Below are 18,194 nucleotides of genomic sequence, written 5' to 3' on the forward strand. Positions count from 1 at the left end.
ATTTACACTGTTTGACAACTGCTGAGAAACAAGCATACACTGTGCTGTGATTGTTTGTTAACATGAGAACTGACTTGTATATCAAAACAAGTTATAAATATATACACTATGTGATCTAAAGTATCTTGACACCCCCAAAAACATACATTTTTCGTTTTAGGTGCATTGTGCTGCCACCTACTGCCAGCTACTCCATATCAGCGACCTCAGTAGTCATTAGACATCGTGAGAGAGTAGAATAGGGCACTCACAGAATTCGAACATGGTCAGGTGACTGGGTGTCACTTGTGTCACATGTCTGTATGAGAGATTTCCACACTCCTAAACATCCCTAGGTCCACTGTTTCCGATGTGATAGTGAAGAGGAAACGTGAAGGGATACGTACAGCACAAAAGCGTATAGGCCGACCTCGTCTATTGACTGACAAGACACAGTCTACAGTTGAAGACAGTCATAATGTGTAATAGGCACACATCTATCCACATCATCACACAGGAATTCTAAATTGCATAAGGATCCACTGCAAGAACTATGACAGTTACGCAGGAGGTGAGAAAGCTTGGATTTCATTGTCGAGCGGTTGCTCATAAGCCTCACATCACACTGGTAAATGCCAAACGACGCCTCACTTGGTGTAAGGAGCTTAAACGTTGGCAGATTAAACAACGGAAAAACGTTGTGTGGAGTGATGAATCACGGTACACAATGTGGCGATCCAATGGCAGAGTGTAGATACGGCGAATACGTCGTATGCCAGCGTGTGTAGTGCCCACAGTAAAATTCGGAGGCGTTGGTGTTATAATGTGGTCGTGTTTTTCATACAGGGGGCGCGCACCCCTTGTTGTTTTGCGTGGCACTATCACAGCACAAGCCTACATTGATGTTTTAAGTATCTTCTTGCTTCCCACTGTTGAAGAGCAATTCGGGAATAGCGACTGCACCTCCAACACGATCGAATACGTGTTCATAAATGCACGTCCTGTGGCGGAGCGGTTACGCGAAAATAACATCTCTGTAATGCTCTAGCCTGCACAGAGTCCTGACCTGAATCCTATAAAACACCTCTGGGATGTTTTGGCAGGCCGACTTCGTGTCAGGCCCCACCGACCGCCATCGATACCTCTGCTCATTGCAGCACTTCGTGAAAATGGGCTGCCATTCCCCAATAAACCTTCCAGCACCTGATTGAACGTATGCATGCGAGAGTGGAAGCTGTCATCAAGGTTAAGGGTAGGCCAAAACCGTATTGAATTCCTGTATTAACGATGGAGTGCGCCACGAACTTGCAAGTCATTTTCAGCCAGGTGTCCGGATACTTTTGATCAGAGAGTGTAGCAAATGTGCCTAATTAATCTGTATCATACTGCAGAATTCTCCTACAAGGTGCAATACAGGATAACAACAAAAGCGAAAGTTACAGTATCGTGCAATAATAAAAAAAATGACATTACCCTAAACTCCCCTAAACGTTGTCCTATTTGTCGGACATGGTGTCATTGGAGACATCGTCGGCCAGACTGTTCTCTAGTTTCTGTTTCATCGCAGGCACCTAATAGAGAGTACTGCTGTCAGTTCTGTGTCGCAAGAATAACGTTTCCAGTCGTCCCATCTCTTTACTGAAAAGGGCTGTAATGAACTTCAGATTTTTTGTTGCTGTATTGTGGTTGATTTAATGTTGTTTTCAAGTTTACTTGCCGTCACACCGAAAACAGGACAGACTAGTTAAGAAATTAAATTATTTTGATTCACGGTCAATTAATTTGCACGAAAACCTTTTATACATTCATGTCTTAAAGTGAGACATTGTCACGTCAGTATTTTCCTAAGATGACATGCGTTTTACGTTGAGCATTCTGTGTGAGGGAGAGTACCATAATCCGGGAAAATTCTAGACATACCTCATATTCCAACCTTTAGTTTGCTCTCTGGGAGGAACTTAGAAAAAATCTGAATACCAAACATTTATATAGTTCTTGTTATTGTCATTATTATTGGAATCCTGGAAAAGAATTTTCATATTGCAACTGATCTGCATCTACATACATACTCCGCAAGCCGGTACTAGTCAGTTCCTTTCCTGTTCCATTCGAAACAGAGAGAGAGAGAGAAAAAATACGGTCTATATTTGTCCGTACGAGCGCTGACTTTTCTTATCTTATATTCGAGATGTGGTGCTTACGCGACAGTAGAATCATCTTGGTGTCAGCTTCAAATACCGTTTCTCCACATTTTTCCTCAATTGTGTTCCACGGAAAGCCCGTCGTCTCCCCTCCAGTCCGCAGCTCGTGGTCTAGTGGCTAGCGTTGCTGTCTCTGGATGACGGGGTCCAGGGTTCACTCCCGGCCGGGTTGGGGATTTTCTGTCAGGGGACTGGATGTTTGTGTTGTCCTTATCATTCGTGAGAGTGGTTAGATTGGATTGTGAAAAAAACTGGACTGCGTGAAAACTGGGACTTTGTACGGGAGCTGACGAGCGCGCATTTGAGCGCCCCACAGACCAAACATCATCGTCTTCCCTCCTCGATTCCTATTTGAGTTACATGAAGCATCTCTGTAATACTCGCATGTTGATTGAACCTACTGGTAACAAATCTTACAACACGGCTCTGAATTGCTTCGATGTCTTCCTTTAACCTCAAATACTCGAACTGTATTCAAGAATGGGTCGCACTAGTGTTCTATACGCGGTCTCCTTTATAGATGAAGCACACTTTCTTAAAATTCTCGCAATAAATCGAAGTCGACCGTCGCCTTCAGTGGTACCAATCTGACGTGCTCGTTCCATTTCATATCGCTTCGCGACGTTACGACGGGACTCCGTCATGTAGCGCACTACTAATGCCGTATTGGAACATTACGGAATGGGTTTTCCTACTCATCTGCATTATCACAATGTTCTACCTTTAGAGCAGTCCGCCCCCAGTAGCTGAGTGATCAGCGACACAGAATGTTAATCCTAAGGGCCCGGGTTCGATTCGCGGCTGGGTCGGAGATTTTATCCGCTCGGAGACTGGGTATTGTGTTGTATTAATCATCATCATTTCATCCCCATCGATGCGCAAGTCGCCAAAGGGGCGTCAAATCGAAAGACTGGCACCCGGCGAACGGTCTACCCGACGGAGGCCCTAGTCACACGACATTTACAATTCTTTTACCTTTAGAACAACCTGCCATTTTTCACACAATGTAGAGGCATATTTATGTACTTACACGCACGATGCGCAACCAAGAGAGTACAGTCACCTGTGTGCCATTGACAGCAACAGTGCAGTTTTCCAGTTTGTTTTTCAAATCCCACAAAGACACTGTCAGTTTCTTTTTCCGATTTATCTCTAATAAAGCTATGTCCGTTTATTTCGTATGTCCCTTGTGATTCTGAGGGTTGAGGTGGTACCAAAGGCACTTAATCCTTCTCAGCACTCAATCACCACAATCATTGCACTCGGCGAGAGAAGGGAAAACGGAACGGAAAATAGCCACGAAGTGTGGAAACGCGGACGTGACACGATTGTGGCAACGAGTAGCCACAGGCTTGCGAGAGGAGAGAGGTACAGGGCTGTTTCTCCGCTCCTGCCTGTCCCCATATTGCAATCTTTTGAGCTACCGACTTACACTTACGATAACCAACAGGGAGTACCGGTGGAGGGTCGGACCAATCACTTTAATCTTCTGAGCCATCCAATGTACGGGGGACATTATTTGGGTGGCCCAGTGGCTTAGGCACACGACTATACTGGGACCCAACGCGTCAAACCTGATAGCAGAAAAGAGAAATCGGATCGTCTCTAAGGTTCTTAACCCTGCCAACAAGTCTGTAAGGAGTATGCTCGCTATGGACGCCAATACACAAACTGAATTTTTCTGAGACACTCTTTTCGAGGTCATTCAGATAACCTGGAGATATGTTGTTACATTTAGACTTCAATGTGGTTTACAAATTACGAATGTGCGGCTTCTCCTGAGTATCAGTTCCCCTGAGAACGTCCGACGCAAATCTGTTAGAGTGAGATACGACAGGTATGCAGACCATTCTCAATCAGAAAATGCTCTATATTTGCTAAAGCTTGTCCGTCTCCTGCTAGGTTATTGCTGTACTGTAAGGGATCCTTACCCAATAGGATTAGCGGAGGAAATCGATAAAAGTGAAAGAAAGGCAGCTCGTTTTATGACGATATTGGAATGGAACTGCCATATGAAGCCGCTAGAATGACGATGAGAACACTTCGTTCAGCATTTACGCTAATATTCGACGCTGTCAGGTACTCTACTATTAATTTACTACTGAAAGTGTTTCAGCTTTCATATCGAAGAGAAAGGGAGAGAAGCAAATATTTTATCACCTTTGTGCGAAAAACATAACATCCTTTGACTACGAGGTGGAGATCATTCTCCATAAAGCTTCTCTTTTTTCAGCAGATGAGTTGTTAAAGTGTTTCAGGCAGTCGTAGGAGAACTAATTCTGGAGCGTACTGTTTCAATTAAAATGACCTCTGAATTTGTTCTTAAAATACGAATCTAATCGGACAACATTATGATTGAAACGTAAGACGTCTTTAACACTACGTGCCTCATGTGTCCGAACCGCGCTGTGCTTTGTGTTTGGCCCTTTCCAAATGGCTCAATGGCTCAAGCAATACGATAAAATGCCAGCTGTACTGCATCCGCGTTCAAAGAAGAAAGCGATTTGTGCTTATTTCGAGACTGGCGAGAGAGGCAGACACAAAACGTGCGTCCAACGGGCGCCTGAAACCGGTTGCCACAGAGCGGACGGATGAAAGCTTTGAGTGTTTACATGTGACGGGCTCCAACTGCTCGCAGCCTCACGCACTTTGATGCCAGACGAGACGATTGACGTCTCAGGAAGCGCAGCGTCGCTGACTTGCATTGGTGTGCTGCTTCTGAAGCCCAATAGTCGGCAAGACGTGTTGTTCATTTAAGGGAAGTAACGCCGCTTGTACAGGGCGATTCAATTGAACTTACCGATGGGTTTTATGCAATCCGCAACGCCTTCAGATACCATGCATAAAATTTTCATATTCTCTCGCTCGCTACACGCAAACTATTAGTCCTACAAAAACAATGAACAAGCCTTTTTTCTGTAGGAGATTCAATGTAGTTACATTTTGTACTGGGATACGTTTTCGAATTGTTCAAGAAAAACGTACAAAAAATGTCCTTCGAACGAGTTTTTTTAATTCCCCTAAAACAGAAAACGTAATCCAGTACAAAATTTAACTAACTTAAATTTCCTACAGAATGGTCCTGGGCCCGGTTCATTTTTTCTATGGGGCTAATAGTAGCACGTAGCAAACAAGAGAATATGAAAATTTTCTGCATGTTTTTTTTTACTTGAATTACCCAGTATACTCAACTGCAAAATAATCAATCCTAGGGAGATAATGCTAAGTGGCTGAAAAGGGGCTGAAGCTACTCACGGATGATCACATCTCGTACTCCTACAAAACGTGGGGATTGACTGCTACGTTTCACCCGCAGTTCCAAATAGTCACAGACATTTTCTGTGGGATTACATTCAGTTGGTTTAGCCAGGCAAAACAAGCAGTGCCTGAGTCTTCGTCAAAGCGGGAACGTATGCGTATGTGATCTTGGAAGACGGAAGTATCCACAGCAGACTCATTAAACAGATGTACAATAAAGGGCAACAAGTGGTCACCGAGAATGGAAAATAAAACATCCTTGCTCGTGTTCACGTTAATCAGTATTAGTGGACCCAAGTCACGATACGAAAAACACACCCCAAACATTACACACAGCCTCTGGCACACACCGCAGGTTTATCGCCTCATTGGCCCATAATCTCACTCTATTCCTTGCATAATTTAAAAAAATAGAAGCAAAATCGTGACCTGTCGGGCGACTGTACACAACTGTAGTCGGCCACTGTGTTGTTTGGCCTTTTAAAGACGTTCCATTCACGGGCCGCTTGAGCTATGGCCTTTTGGGTTGCATCTGACTCAAGTTGTCCAGTTCCCTTCGCTGTTTTAAGTCGGAAAATAGTTGAGGTGGACCTGCTTTCGCTGACAGCAGTGATTCTTGTCGGGAGTGAAACCGATTGCCATTGACAGGGTGTGATACTCCCCTCTAGTCGCTGCCGGTTCGGATTATTTTACGAATATCGTCCTTACACCGTGTTACTTCTACATCCACATCTACGTACACCTTGCCCATGATAACGTTCGGTGCGTAGCGGATGGTGTCCTGTACCACTACTCGTCATTTCCTTCCGGTGTTCCACTCGCAAACAGAGTGAGGGAAAAACGATTGTCTACATGCCTCCGTAAGGCCGTAATTTCTCGTATCTTATCTTCGTGATACTCACGCGAAATGTACGTCGGCGGCAGTAGAATCGTTCTGCATTCGGCTTCAAATGCCAGTTGTCTAAATTTTCTCAATAGCGCTCCTCGTAAAGATCGTCGTCTTCCCTCCAGGGCTTCCATTTGAATTCCTGAGGCATCTCCCTAATACTTGCTTGTTCGAAGCTACCGGTAACAAAGACTGTGTTAAAGACTGCGATGGAGCTCCGTATGCCACGGCAAACTGGCTGACACTGACGGCGGCGGTGCACAAATGCTGCGCAGCTAGCGCCATTCGACGGCCAACACCACAGTTCCTGGTGTGTCCGCTGTGCCGTGCGTGTGATCATTGCTTGTACAGCCCTCACGCAGTGTCCGGAGCAAGTATGGTGGGTCTGACACACCGGTGTTAATGTGTTCCTTTTTCCATTTCCAGGAGTGTATATTCAAGAATTCTGCAGCAAACCGGTGTTAAATATATTGGTCTGTAGTTTTGCGGATCTGTTGTTTTACCCTTCCTATAAACAGTAGTCACCTGAGCTTTTTTCCAGTGGCTTGGAACTTAGCGCAGGGCGACAGATTTGCGATAAATGTGGGTCAATTAAGGAGCCAGTGCCATAGAGTACTCTTTGTAAAACCGAATTGGACTTTCAACCATACCTGGAAACTTACTTGTTTTCAATTCTTTGAATTGTTTCTCTACGTCAGGATTGCCCATTACGGTGTCATACATTCGAGAGTCTCTGCACTGGTCAAACGGCGGTATGTTTGTATTATTCTCCTGCGCAAATGATTTCTTAAACGAGAAATTTAAAACATCAGCTTTCCTTATCCTGTCTTCTATTGCCACACCATACTGGTCAGCGACTGACAGGATGAAGCCTCAGACCGCTTAATTGGGTGCGAGCGGTGTACTTTTCCTTGTAGACATGTTTCACAGCCCGCGTTGATACACCAACAAATTTGTTAACATTCATGAAGTGGTCCTGGGCACATCCAAACACGACAGTCGTAATCTGACATTCTGTCACATCCACGTCGTCCCATCCCAAGGCGCTGATTCCATACTCATGACCGCCTGGGACCAGGTAGACACCATCTAAAGCTCTTCAGGGAGATCAGTGTGCTCTTTAAGTGGTGTATGAAAAATTTTGTCCCATGAACTTACCTTCCTGAGTCAAATTACGGGAACTGCAACACCTAATAGTAATATGTACACGACTTTTAACAGGATCTCTCGTAAACTAAGCGATGGTCCGCTAGTCGTATGACTTTGTCGGTGTTCCGCCATATGCATGCGATAAACTGGCAACATTATCCTAAGGTCCGATTTTCACTTGCACTTGCTTCATTTTTCGTCCGAAATCTACTAGCTGTTTGTACTGCACGCTTTGTATATGGATGGAGGTATGGCTTTAGTCAGAAAGCTTTCTTACAATCTGAATAGCGTACTTACAGCTGTGGTCGAGCGGATGTAGGCGATTCAGTCCGGAACCGCGCGACTGCTACGGTCACAGGTTGGAATCCTGCTGCGGGGATGGATGTGTGTAATGTCCTTAGATTAGTTATGGGACTAATGACCTCCGATATTAAGTCCTATAGTGCTTAGAGCCACTTACAGCTTCTGTAAATGTTGCAAGCAATAAACAACAAGGTTAGTCTTAGAGCTTAGTGTACACAATGAAGTGCCGAGAGTTTTGTGCATTTGTATGCATATTGTCAAGTGATGATATCATAGCATGTAAGAGCATAAAATGCAGAGTTTTTCGTGCTCCAGAAGTGTTACCTGACGTGTTTATGGGATCACAAAGAGAATTCTCTGAATCTGCATGCGGGAATTCTGTCGGGGCAAGGCCTTAACCTCATTCCATGGCGAAAGTAATACTGCAATTTAACATCTTCAGCTGCAGGGACACAATAGCTCTCTGAAAGTACATCCTCAGAGGCATTATATACCATCATTGAAAGAGCTGCAATTATCTCTTTCTACTGTCTGTGATCACCAAAGTCTGATGCTCATGCGATGTGCTTTCATGGGAGCGACATGATGCCGCGTTATACGCACATCGAAAGTGAGATGTAAGAGATATTTGACGCCTAGATCAGTGCGCTAATGGCAGTGGAACAAAGACGACAATATGCTTTCTGGTGTAGCATGCCTTCGAAACCATCAGCTGCCTTTTCGTGCGTGAAACTGGCGATCGTATTTTAAGCGTAGAAACTTAGTCTGGTTCGGTGAATCACTGCGCTCGTTGTTGCTATGTGACAGAAGGTCTCTGAGCGTATAGGGCAAAGCACCTAGGTGGCTGTGGGACTCTGTAAAGAATACAGGTAATCAGTACTGGTACAGGCAAACTTTCGCGACATGGTTTTAGCCCTCTGGTGAGAACTTATTCTGCCACGATAAGCGGGAATCGCTAGGTTCGATTTGTAGGCAATCACGTGTTTCCGCATTAGGACTGCCAGCATATTACCATCGGTGCCATTTAGCAGCTGGAGGGAAGGTTGAAATCTCACTGTATATTGACATCGAGATCAGTAAAGACGGCCAACTAATTGGAATTGTACAAGAATGGGAGAAGGAATTGGGCATGGCGTTTTGGAAGAATGATCTGGGAATGCACCTAGAATGATTTGGGGAAGCGATAAGAGACCTGAACAGGGGTAGGCAGATGGGGATTTTAATCATACTCCTCCATTACAGACAGCATAGCGAATGAGTAAATCTCTCTAATGACGCTGACCACTACCATTTCAACTGAATCATTCGCATCCATAGGCAGGCGACACAGCGTCCAGCGACCGACGAAAGAGAAACTTGAGATTGACGCGGGTATGGTCAAGTAGAAGGCTTACGTTAGTGCCCTGCCTACCGGTACTTTATAGGAAACGTATCGCGATATCATGGTAACCGTTCAGTGTTCAGGCTCATCGTGGGGCTTATGAAACTAAGGATCTCATTTATCATCAAGACTTGGTAATGGTATGGACGTAGTGTGATTGGCATTTTCTAGTTAAACTGAATTGTTTATCAAATGGAAACGCTTTATTCAGCTTCCTTTGAAAGATTTAAGGCATCCCATCAGCGAAACCAATGCTCCAGATGAAAGTGATGCATGGTGCTGCAGCAATATTGTTCATTATCTATTTATAAATCACTGTGAACAGTTTCAACAACTGATGTGAGTTTAGGTCACCACATATGAAATCAGCTGAGCACCTCTGGAATATGGCCATAGATGGCATCCAAGTTAAAATTTTCCGGCCTGTAGCAAACGCGCTCTTGGGGACTTGCAAAGTTGGCTTAATTAAACGTACGTTTGAAAGACGTCCGTAGACATAAAGGGAAAGAGAGAGAGATAGATAGAGAAAGAGAGAGATAGCGAGTCTGAAATGCCCCTCGTGAACGGTTTAAGTGTGTTTTAAACGGTATGAGGTAAGCATCTCATGACTTTTGACATTTACAGGTGTACAACGTCTATACGAAATCTGAAAAATAACATCGTTTATGCTATCTACGTTCCAGAATATAAATTTACAATGAAATTGGAAGTAATGACGTTGGAAATTTCGTAGTAAGTCATTGACATTGGTTCTTGAGTCCATTAGCGGTTTGGTTTCCGGGAATATACATGATCTCTGAATTTTGGGTGAAGATTGGGCAGCTAAGATGAAGCTCACGGGAGTTATTATTTTATTTATCACTGGGGTTGTTCGAGAAAGGACGAAAGCAACGCAGTCTCTGTTATAACGGCCTGCTCTTTTAACAGACATTCAAGCTGCTCTCACAAACAGCTATTGGCAGCCTTCCCACAGTCAATCGCTAGTGGCGAAACGCAAAATTATTTTTGGAACATGCTTCGTTGCTTTGGCAATGATATAATCGGAGCAAAAACGTGTAGCATATGTTTGCTGCTTGGTTGTAGTCCACAACGCTTTCTTGGCTACAGTTAAAAACCAGAAGCTCAGATGAGCAACAAACTTACCGAATGGCAACGAGAATAACTTTCGAACTGCTGAAACTACTCAGAATTGTTACGAAAACGCTAAAGGGGAGTGCTACACGCCCTAGTCGTGACAATTTTACTTTGAAATTTTTTCATCAGCCACAGCTACGTAAATATATTTTGCGACAGCCTTATAAGTGTAACTCATCGACGCTGGTTCAATATAGCGCATAGAAAACCATACTAATTCTAGTCTTCAATGTTTTATTGTGAATAAAACTGGAAGAACATGAAAGCGTATCTGACAATACTGAATAGCTCATGTCGTACTGTGCACAGCCGCCGTTGCTATAGTAAATTTTCACGGTGCTCGACAGATTTCAAAAACAGGAGGCTCTGTGTTTCATTGTAATGCTTTGTTAGACACGATGCTACGCTGTTATCGATAGCAGCACAGGCGAAATGTGAGTTTTGGTTCGAAAGCCCAGATGGTAAGAGCATTTTGCACGAAAGGCATTGGCCAGGGTGCGAGTTACGTCCCGACACCAGTTTTGACCTGTCAGAATGTGTCAACACAGAATGCCTGTAGCGTGAAATACTCATTCTAGATTATTGCAGTGTCTTTTTGTTGCTCACGAATGACGACAAAGCTCTTATATTGTTAGATCTGCCTATATTTACGTGAGTGTCAGTGCAACAGACAAGAAGTCTGTAGCTTTCTCTCAACTGTGACACTCTCAGTGATTTAAGTTTCGTTAACATATAGGAACCGCTGTTTTCTGTAAAACTATTATGAGGTCAGAGATTAGGATCTCATCGATTTCCAAGTCACTCGCTGAGCGACGATGTGGCAGGAATCACTATGTGGCCTTTTCTGAAAAGAAACCATCTCCAAACATTCGCCTAAAATGATTTAGTGAAACTACAGAGAAAGTAATGAGGGTTGCTAAATAGAAATTTTGAAGTTCTTTCTCCGTAAATGAGAATTCAGGGTCTTAAGCGCTATGTTATTTTGGTCGGTAAATAGACCAGTCTAGGTATCTGTTAAAGTGAGTCTACCTTGCTGCTTGCGGATTCAGACGATGCCAAAGCACATGTGTGCGTATTGTTACATCTGCTTAGTTTATGATCAGACACTTGGCACAAACGCAGACTTGCTTCTGGGGTGTGACGTATCGGGATAAGTACGTATAACACGAACGGTGTGGTCCTAGTGTTTTTCCATGGGGAACACTCAACATTACCACCGCTGTTCGTTGTACCTTAAGCTACTCTGGTACTAAATCATCGCTTGACTGGCTGCCAAGCCTCGACGCAATAGTGCATGCGGCCTTTTGTTATGGTAAGCAAGACAGCGTGGAAACAGACGAGTGGCGCCACTCCAAGCTAGCAGACAGGCGGCTGGCGAGACTTGTCGGGCCGGTGGGATTGCAGGCATGTGCAGCGACTAACCTGTACGCCCTGCAGGCGCTGCATAACCTCGGAGAGCGCGCCCAGCACCTCGCGCGCCATGGCGCGCCGCCGACCGGACAGCGCGCACTTGTCGCTGGCGCCAGCGGACGCGGCCGCTCCGCCGCTGCCAGGTTATTTGTGCACCGGCGCACTGGCCCAACAGCTTCTCTGCGACCTAGTTCGCACGCCCCCACACCTCCCACCGTGTGATTGCCCATCGGTACTCCGAGCCCATTAAGACCCGTGACCAGCGAGAACTTCTAATGCCACTCTCCGAAGGGATGAGAATATAACCATATTATTATTACCAAGTAATTATAATTAAATTGCAGCGGAGGTCCAATGAGGGCTGTAATTATCGTGTGGCAGCGATACTTCTAATGTGTTAACGCAGAACCAATTTACGCTGAAAAAAATAGTTCCAACTCTGGCCACCAGGTGTAAATCTGGCGCTGTGTGTCCAAGAAAGATGTATACAGGGTGTTACAAAAAGGTACAGCCATACTTTCAGGAAACATTCCTCACACACGAAGAAAGAAAATATGTTATGTGGACATGTGTCCGGAAACGCTTACTTTCCATGTTAGAGCTCATTTTATTACTTCTCTTCAAATCACATTAATCATGGAATGGAAACACACAGCAACAGAATGTCCCAGCGTGACTCCAAACACTTTGTTACAGGAAATGTTCAAAATGTCCTCCGTTAGCGAGGACACATGCATCCACCCTCCGTCGCATGGAATCCCTGATGCGCTAATGTAGCCCTGGAGAATGGCGTATTGTATCACATCCGTCCACAATACGAGCACGAAGAGTCTCTACATTTGGTACCGGGGTTGCGTAGACAAGAGCTTTTAAATGGCCCCATAAATGAAAGTCAAGAACGTTGAGGTCAGGAGAGCGTGGAGGCCAGGAATTGGTCCGCCTCTACCAATCCATCGGTCACCGAATCTGTTGTTGAGAAGCGTACGAACACTTCGACTGATATGTGCAGGAGCTCCATCGAGCATGAAACACATAATGTGTCGTACTTGTAAAGGCACAGGTAGAGTATCCCGTATGAAATCATGATAACGTGTTCCATTGAGCATAGGTGGAAGAACATGGGACCCAATCAAGACATCACCAACAATGCCTGCCCAAACGTTCACAGAAAATCTGTGTTGATGACGTGCTTGCACAACTGCGTGCGGATTCTCGTCAGCTCACACATGTTGATTGTGAAAATTTACAATTTGATCACGTTGGAATGAAGCCTCATCCGTAAATAGAACATTTGCACTGAAATGAGGATTGACACATTGTCGGATAAACCATTCGCAGAAGTGTACCCGTGGAGGCCAATCAGCTGCTGATAGTGCCTGCACACGCTGTACATGGTACGGAAACAACTGGTTCTCCCGTAGCACTCTCCATACAGTGACGTGGTCAACGTTACCTTGTACAGCAACAACTTCTCTGACGCTGACATTAGGGTTATCGTCAACTGCACGAAGAGTTGCCTCGTCCATTGCAGGTGTTCTCGTCGTTCTATGTCTTCCCCAGTCGCGAGTCATAGGCTGGAACGTTCCGTGTTCCCTAAGACGCCGATCAACTGCTTCGAACGTCTTCCTGTCGGGACACCTTCGTTCTGGAAATATGTATCGATACAAACGTACCGCGCCACGGCTATTGCCCCATGCTAATCCATACATCAAATGGGCATCTGCCAACTCCGCATTGTAAACAGTGCACTGACTGCAAAACCACGTTCGTGATGAACACTAACCTGTTGATGCTACGTACTGATGTGCTTGATGCTAGTACTGTAGAGCAATGAGTCGCATGTCAACACAAGCACCGAAGTCAACATTACCTTCCTTCAATTGGGCCAACTGGCGGTGAATCGAGGAAGTACAGTAGATACTGACGAAACTAAAATGAGCTCTAACACGGAAATTAAGTGTTTCCGGACACATGTCCACATAACATCTTTTCTTTATTTGTGTGTGAGGAATGTTTCCTGATAGTTTGGCCGTACCTTTTTGTAACACCCTGTAATTAAATTGCAGCGGAGTTCCAATGAGGGCTGTAATTATCGTATGGCAGCTACTAGTGGAGGTCCAGTGATGGCTCTAATTATCGTATAGCAGCGATACTTGATAGACATTCTAATATGTTAACGCAGAACCGATTTATGCTGAAAAAAGTAGTTCCAAATCTGGCCACCAGGTGCAGATCTGACGCTGTGTGTCCAAGAAAGACGTATATACAGGGTGGTCCATTGATAGTGACCGGGCTAAATATCTCACGAAATAAGCATCAAACGAAAAACCTTCAAAGAACGAAACTCGTCTAGCTTGAAGGGGGAAACCAGATGGCGCAATGGTTGGCCCGCTAGAAGGCGCTGCCATAGGTCAAACGGATATCAACTGCGTTTCTTTAAATTAGAACCCTCATTTTTTATTACATATTCGTGTAGTACGTAAAGAAATATGAATGTTTTAGTTGCATCACCTTTTCGCTTTGTGACAGATGCCGCTGTAATAGTCACAAACCTATAAGTACGTGGTATCACGTAACATTCCGCTAGTGCGGATGGTATTTGCTTCTTGATACATTACCCGAGTTTAAATGGACCGTTTACCAACTGCGGAAAAGGTCGATAGTGTTGATGTATGGCTATTGTGATCAAAATGCCCAACGGGCATGTGCTATGTATGCTGCTCGGTATCCTGGAAGACATCATTCAAGTGTCCGGACCGTTCGCCCGATAGTTACGTTATTTAAGGAAACAGGAAGTGTTCAGCCACATGTGAAACGTCAACCACGACCTGCAACAAATGACGATGCTCAAGCAGGTGTTTTAGCTGTGGTCGCTGCTAATCCACACATCAGTAGCAGACAAATTGCCCGAGAATCGGGAATCTGAAAAACGTCGGTGTTGATAATACTACATCGACATCGATTGCATCCGTACCATATTTATATGCCCCAGGAATTGCATGGCGACGACGTGTACAGTTCTGACGCAGGGCACAAGAGAAATTACGGGACGATGACAGATTTTTTGCACGCGTTCTATTTTGCCGACGAAGCGTCACTCACCAACAGCGGTAACGTAAACCGGCATAATATGCACTATTGGGTAACGGAAAATCCACGATGGCTGCGACAAGTGGAACATCAGCGACCTTGTCGGGTTAATGTATGGTGTGGCATTATGGGAGGAAGGATAATTGGTCTCCATTTTATCGATGGCAATCTAAATGGTGCAATGTATGATTTCCTACGTAATTTTCTATCGATGTTACTACAAGATGTTTCACTGCATGACAGAATGGCGATGTACTTTCAACATGATGGATGTCCGGCAGCCGGACGGTGTGGCCGAGTGGTTCTAGGCGCTTCAGTCTGGTACCGCGTGACCGCTACGGTCGCAGGTTCGAATCCTGCCTCGGTCATGGATGTGTGTAATGTCCTTAGGTTTAAGTAGTTCTAAGTTCTAGGGGACTTATGACCTCAGATGTTAAGTCCCACAGTACTCAGAGCCATTTTTTTTATGTCCGGCACATAGCTCGCGTGCAGTTGAAACGGTATTGAATAACATATTTCATGGCAGGTGGATTGGTCGTCAAAGCATCACACCATGGCCCGTTCTCCGGATCTGACGTTTCCGGATTTCTTTCTGTGGGGAAAGTTGAAGGATATTTGCTATCGTGATCCACCGACAATGCCTGACAACATGCGTCAGCGCATTGTCAATGAACGTGCGAACATTACGGAAGGCGAACTACTAGGTGTTGAGAGGAATGTCGTTACACGTATTGCCAAATGCATTGAGGTTGACGAACATCATTTTGAGCATTTATTGCATTAATGTGGTATTTACAGGTAATCACGCAATCTACAGCATGTGTTCTCAGAAATGATAAGTTCACGAAGGTACATGAATCACATTGGAACAACAGAAATAAAATGTTCAAATGTACCTACGTTCTGTATTTTAATTTGAAAAACCTACCTGTCACCAACTGTTCGTCTAAAATTTTGAGCCATATGTTTGTGGCTTTTCTCGCTGTTACCAGTCTACATTTTTCATTCTCCTCTACTTCGTCCATCATCAGTTATATCAGTTATTTTGCTGCCGAAATAACAAAACTCATCCACTATATGAAGTGTCGCGTTATTTAACCTAATTCGCTCAGAATCACCTGATTTAATTCGAATGCAGTCCATTATCCTAGTTTTTCTTCCGTTGATGTCCTTTGGTGGCTTTGGCAAAATTATAATGCCATCGGAAAAACTTGAAGCTTTTATTTCTTCTCTCTGAACTTTAATTCCTACTGCAGATTTTTTTTGTCTCCTCTATTGCTTCCTCAGTCTACAGACTGAATGACATCGAGGATAGCCTACAACCCTGCCTGAGTCCCTTCTGTAACCACCGCTTCGCTTTTGTCACCCTCGATTCGACTGGTTTCTGTAGAAGTAAAATGGCCTTTCGCTCACTGTATTTTATCCCTGTCACCTTCAGGATTTCGGGGTAATTCGTTAACAGTGTCAAAAGCTTTCTTGAAGTCTACAAATGATATAAAAGCACGTTTGTCATGCCTTAATCCATCTTGCAAGATAAGTTGTAGAATTAGTATTGCCTCACAGGTTCCTACATTTCCCCGGAATCCGAACTGATCTCCTCCGATGTTGGTTTCCGCCAGTTTTTCCATTCTTCTGTAAATAATTCGTATTAATATTTTGCAACCATCGCTTATGAGACTGATTGTTAGGTAATATTCACATCTGTCAGCGCCTGCTTCCTTCGTAATTCGAATTAATATATTGTTCTTGAAGTCTGAAGGTATCTCGCATGTCACATACATCTTGGACATCAGATGGAAGAGTTTTCTCATGTCTGGCTCTCCGAAGACTGTCAGCAGTCCTGACTTAACGTCGACTACTCCCAGGCCTTGTTTCGAGTTAGCTGTTTTACTGCTCTATAAATTCTTCTTTCAGTGCCATATCTCCCGTCTGATCTTCATCTGCGTCCTCTTCCCGCGATATTTATCATTGCTCAAACGTAACTGCAATCGTCAGCGCAGAGTTCCGCTGATTTTGTGGAAAAAATTGTTCTCTGCCACTAAAACTACGGGACGTCCCGGAACACTTATTGTCTGTGCCCTACGACAACGTTGCATATCCTAAGCCAAAATTTCAATCTTCCAGTACCTCTCACTTAGCTTTATCTTCCAAACCTCACTACAGCGTTCCCCTTTTGCGAACAATTCTGTGACGGTATGCAGATATCCGGGAAGTACTAATGAACACATTGACATTGCATTGATACTACCCGCACCTGCACGCCTTCCATCATAGCGACTATTACCTGTGAGTCTGCACAGTCGCATGAGCGGATGACAACATGGAAACACACACACCGCGACTAACAGAAGACAGGGATCCATGTGGACGTCAGAACTGAGGCAACAAACCGTGGCTCGCCGTAAATCATTTGGAGCTTAAGAGACGCCGGGCACTTGGTCCAGAATGGAGACACAGAGGCTTACAAAAAATTTTTGTTGCACATTGGGAGGCGTCCTCCGAGTTTATTTCACCGTGAAACGATATACAGATGGTGCATTATGCGAACTCGGAATTCTACAAAGAATCCCTCTGACATGACTCCTATACGCAATATATGACATTTAATCCCATGCCTCTGTTGAAGAATCATTCCAGCTGAGGACGCACACCGTACACATAGTAAGAGTCAATTAAATAAAAACACAAGAATAATCTCCCAAAATAATGACTGGATTGAGAAGACTGGCAGGCAATTTTTAACTGAAAGCCAGAAATATTGTGGAAAATGAAACAAATTTTTATTACTACTAGTTTTTTACATTAACAACTCAATATGCATGATGAGGTAATGCCTCCTGATTAATTATGACACAGTGTGCATAGATAAAAATGACAACTAACAGAAAAGTACTGATTTTTTGATTTTTTCCATTTTTCAGTACGGATTGGCACCTTTTCTATCACTGACAGAGAGCACGACGTTCTAGTTGATTTACCTATCAACGTGAAGGTCATTGACATAAAAAAGGAAATTATACTTTGAGCATGCACTGAACTGCATGTATGGCCCACAACTGGCCTTCTGTATCTGCTCGGCAAGAGCGATTTGAATACGGCCGGAGCTGCGGATATATGCCCTGTGATGTTCTCTGAACGTCGAAACCACAGCAGGTGACCTCCTCGTGGTGTCGAGATGTGGATCAGCTGTGAAGATCTTGTGTGTGCAAAAGTAATGTACAGGCTGTCGAGCGAAAAACCAAAACGTCGCTGCGCGGACCGGAGCAAAGGCTACGTTTCCCTTCGAAGCGAAAACGGGAGTACTTAATTTCTGTAGGTATCACCTACATCTACATCTACATTTATACTCCGCAAGCCACCCAACGGTGTGTGGCGGAGGGCACTTTACGTGCCACTGTCATTA

General features: G+C 44.4%; 1 protein-coding gene across 37 annotated transcripts in view; it reads right to left on the bottom strand.

Moving 5' to 3' along the window:
* The window catches only part of LOC126277939 (synaptopodin-2), a 388,910-nt gene that overhangs the window by 307,535 nt on the left and 63,181 nt on the right, over positions 1 to 18,194 (bottom strand). For 3 of the 37 annotated variants that reach the window (XM_049977561.1, XM_049977551.1, XM_049977534.1), the window contains exon 1: positions 11,714 to 11,817. The exons of 25 other annotated variants lie outside the window; for them this stretch is intronic. In XM_049977561.1, the coding sequence (XP_049833518.1) occupies positions 11,714 to 11,773 (60 nt within the window). In that variant the 5' untranslated portion in view covers positions 11,774 to 11,817. Of the gene's footprint in view, positions 1 to 11,713; positions 11,865 to 18,194 lie in introns of those variants that run through there. 9 more of the 37 variants (XM_049977799.1, XM_049977735.1, XM_049977646.1 and 6 more) reach the window with 5 other exon arrangements.

The sequence above is a fragment of the Schistocerca gregaria genome, chromosome 1, assembly GCF_023897955.1.
Source record: "Schistocerca gregaria isolate iqSchGreg1 chromosome 1, iqSchGreg1.2, whole genome shotgun sequence".
Classification (NCBI taxonomy): domain Eukaryota; kingdom Metazoa; phylum Arthropoda; class Insecta; order Orthoptera; family Acrididae; genus Schistocerca; species Schistocerca gregaria.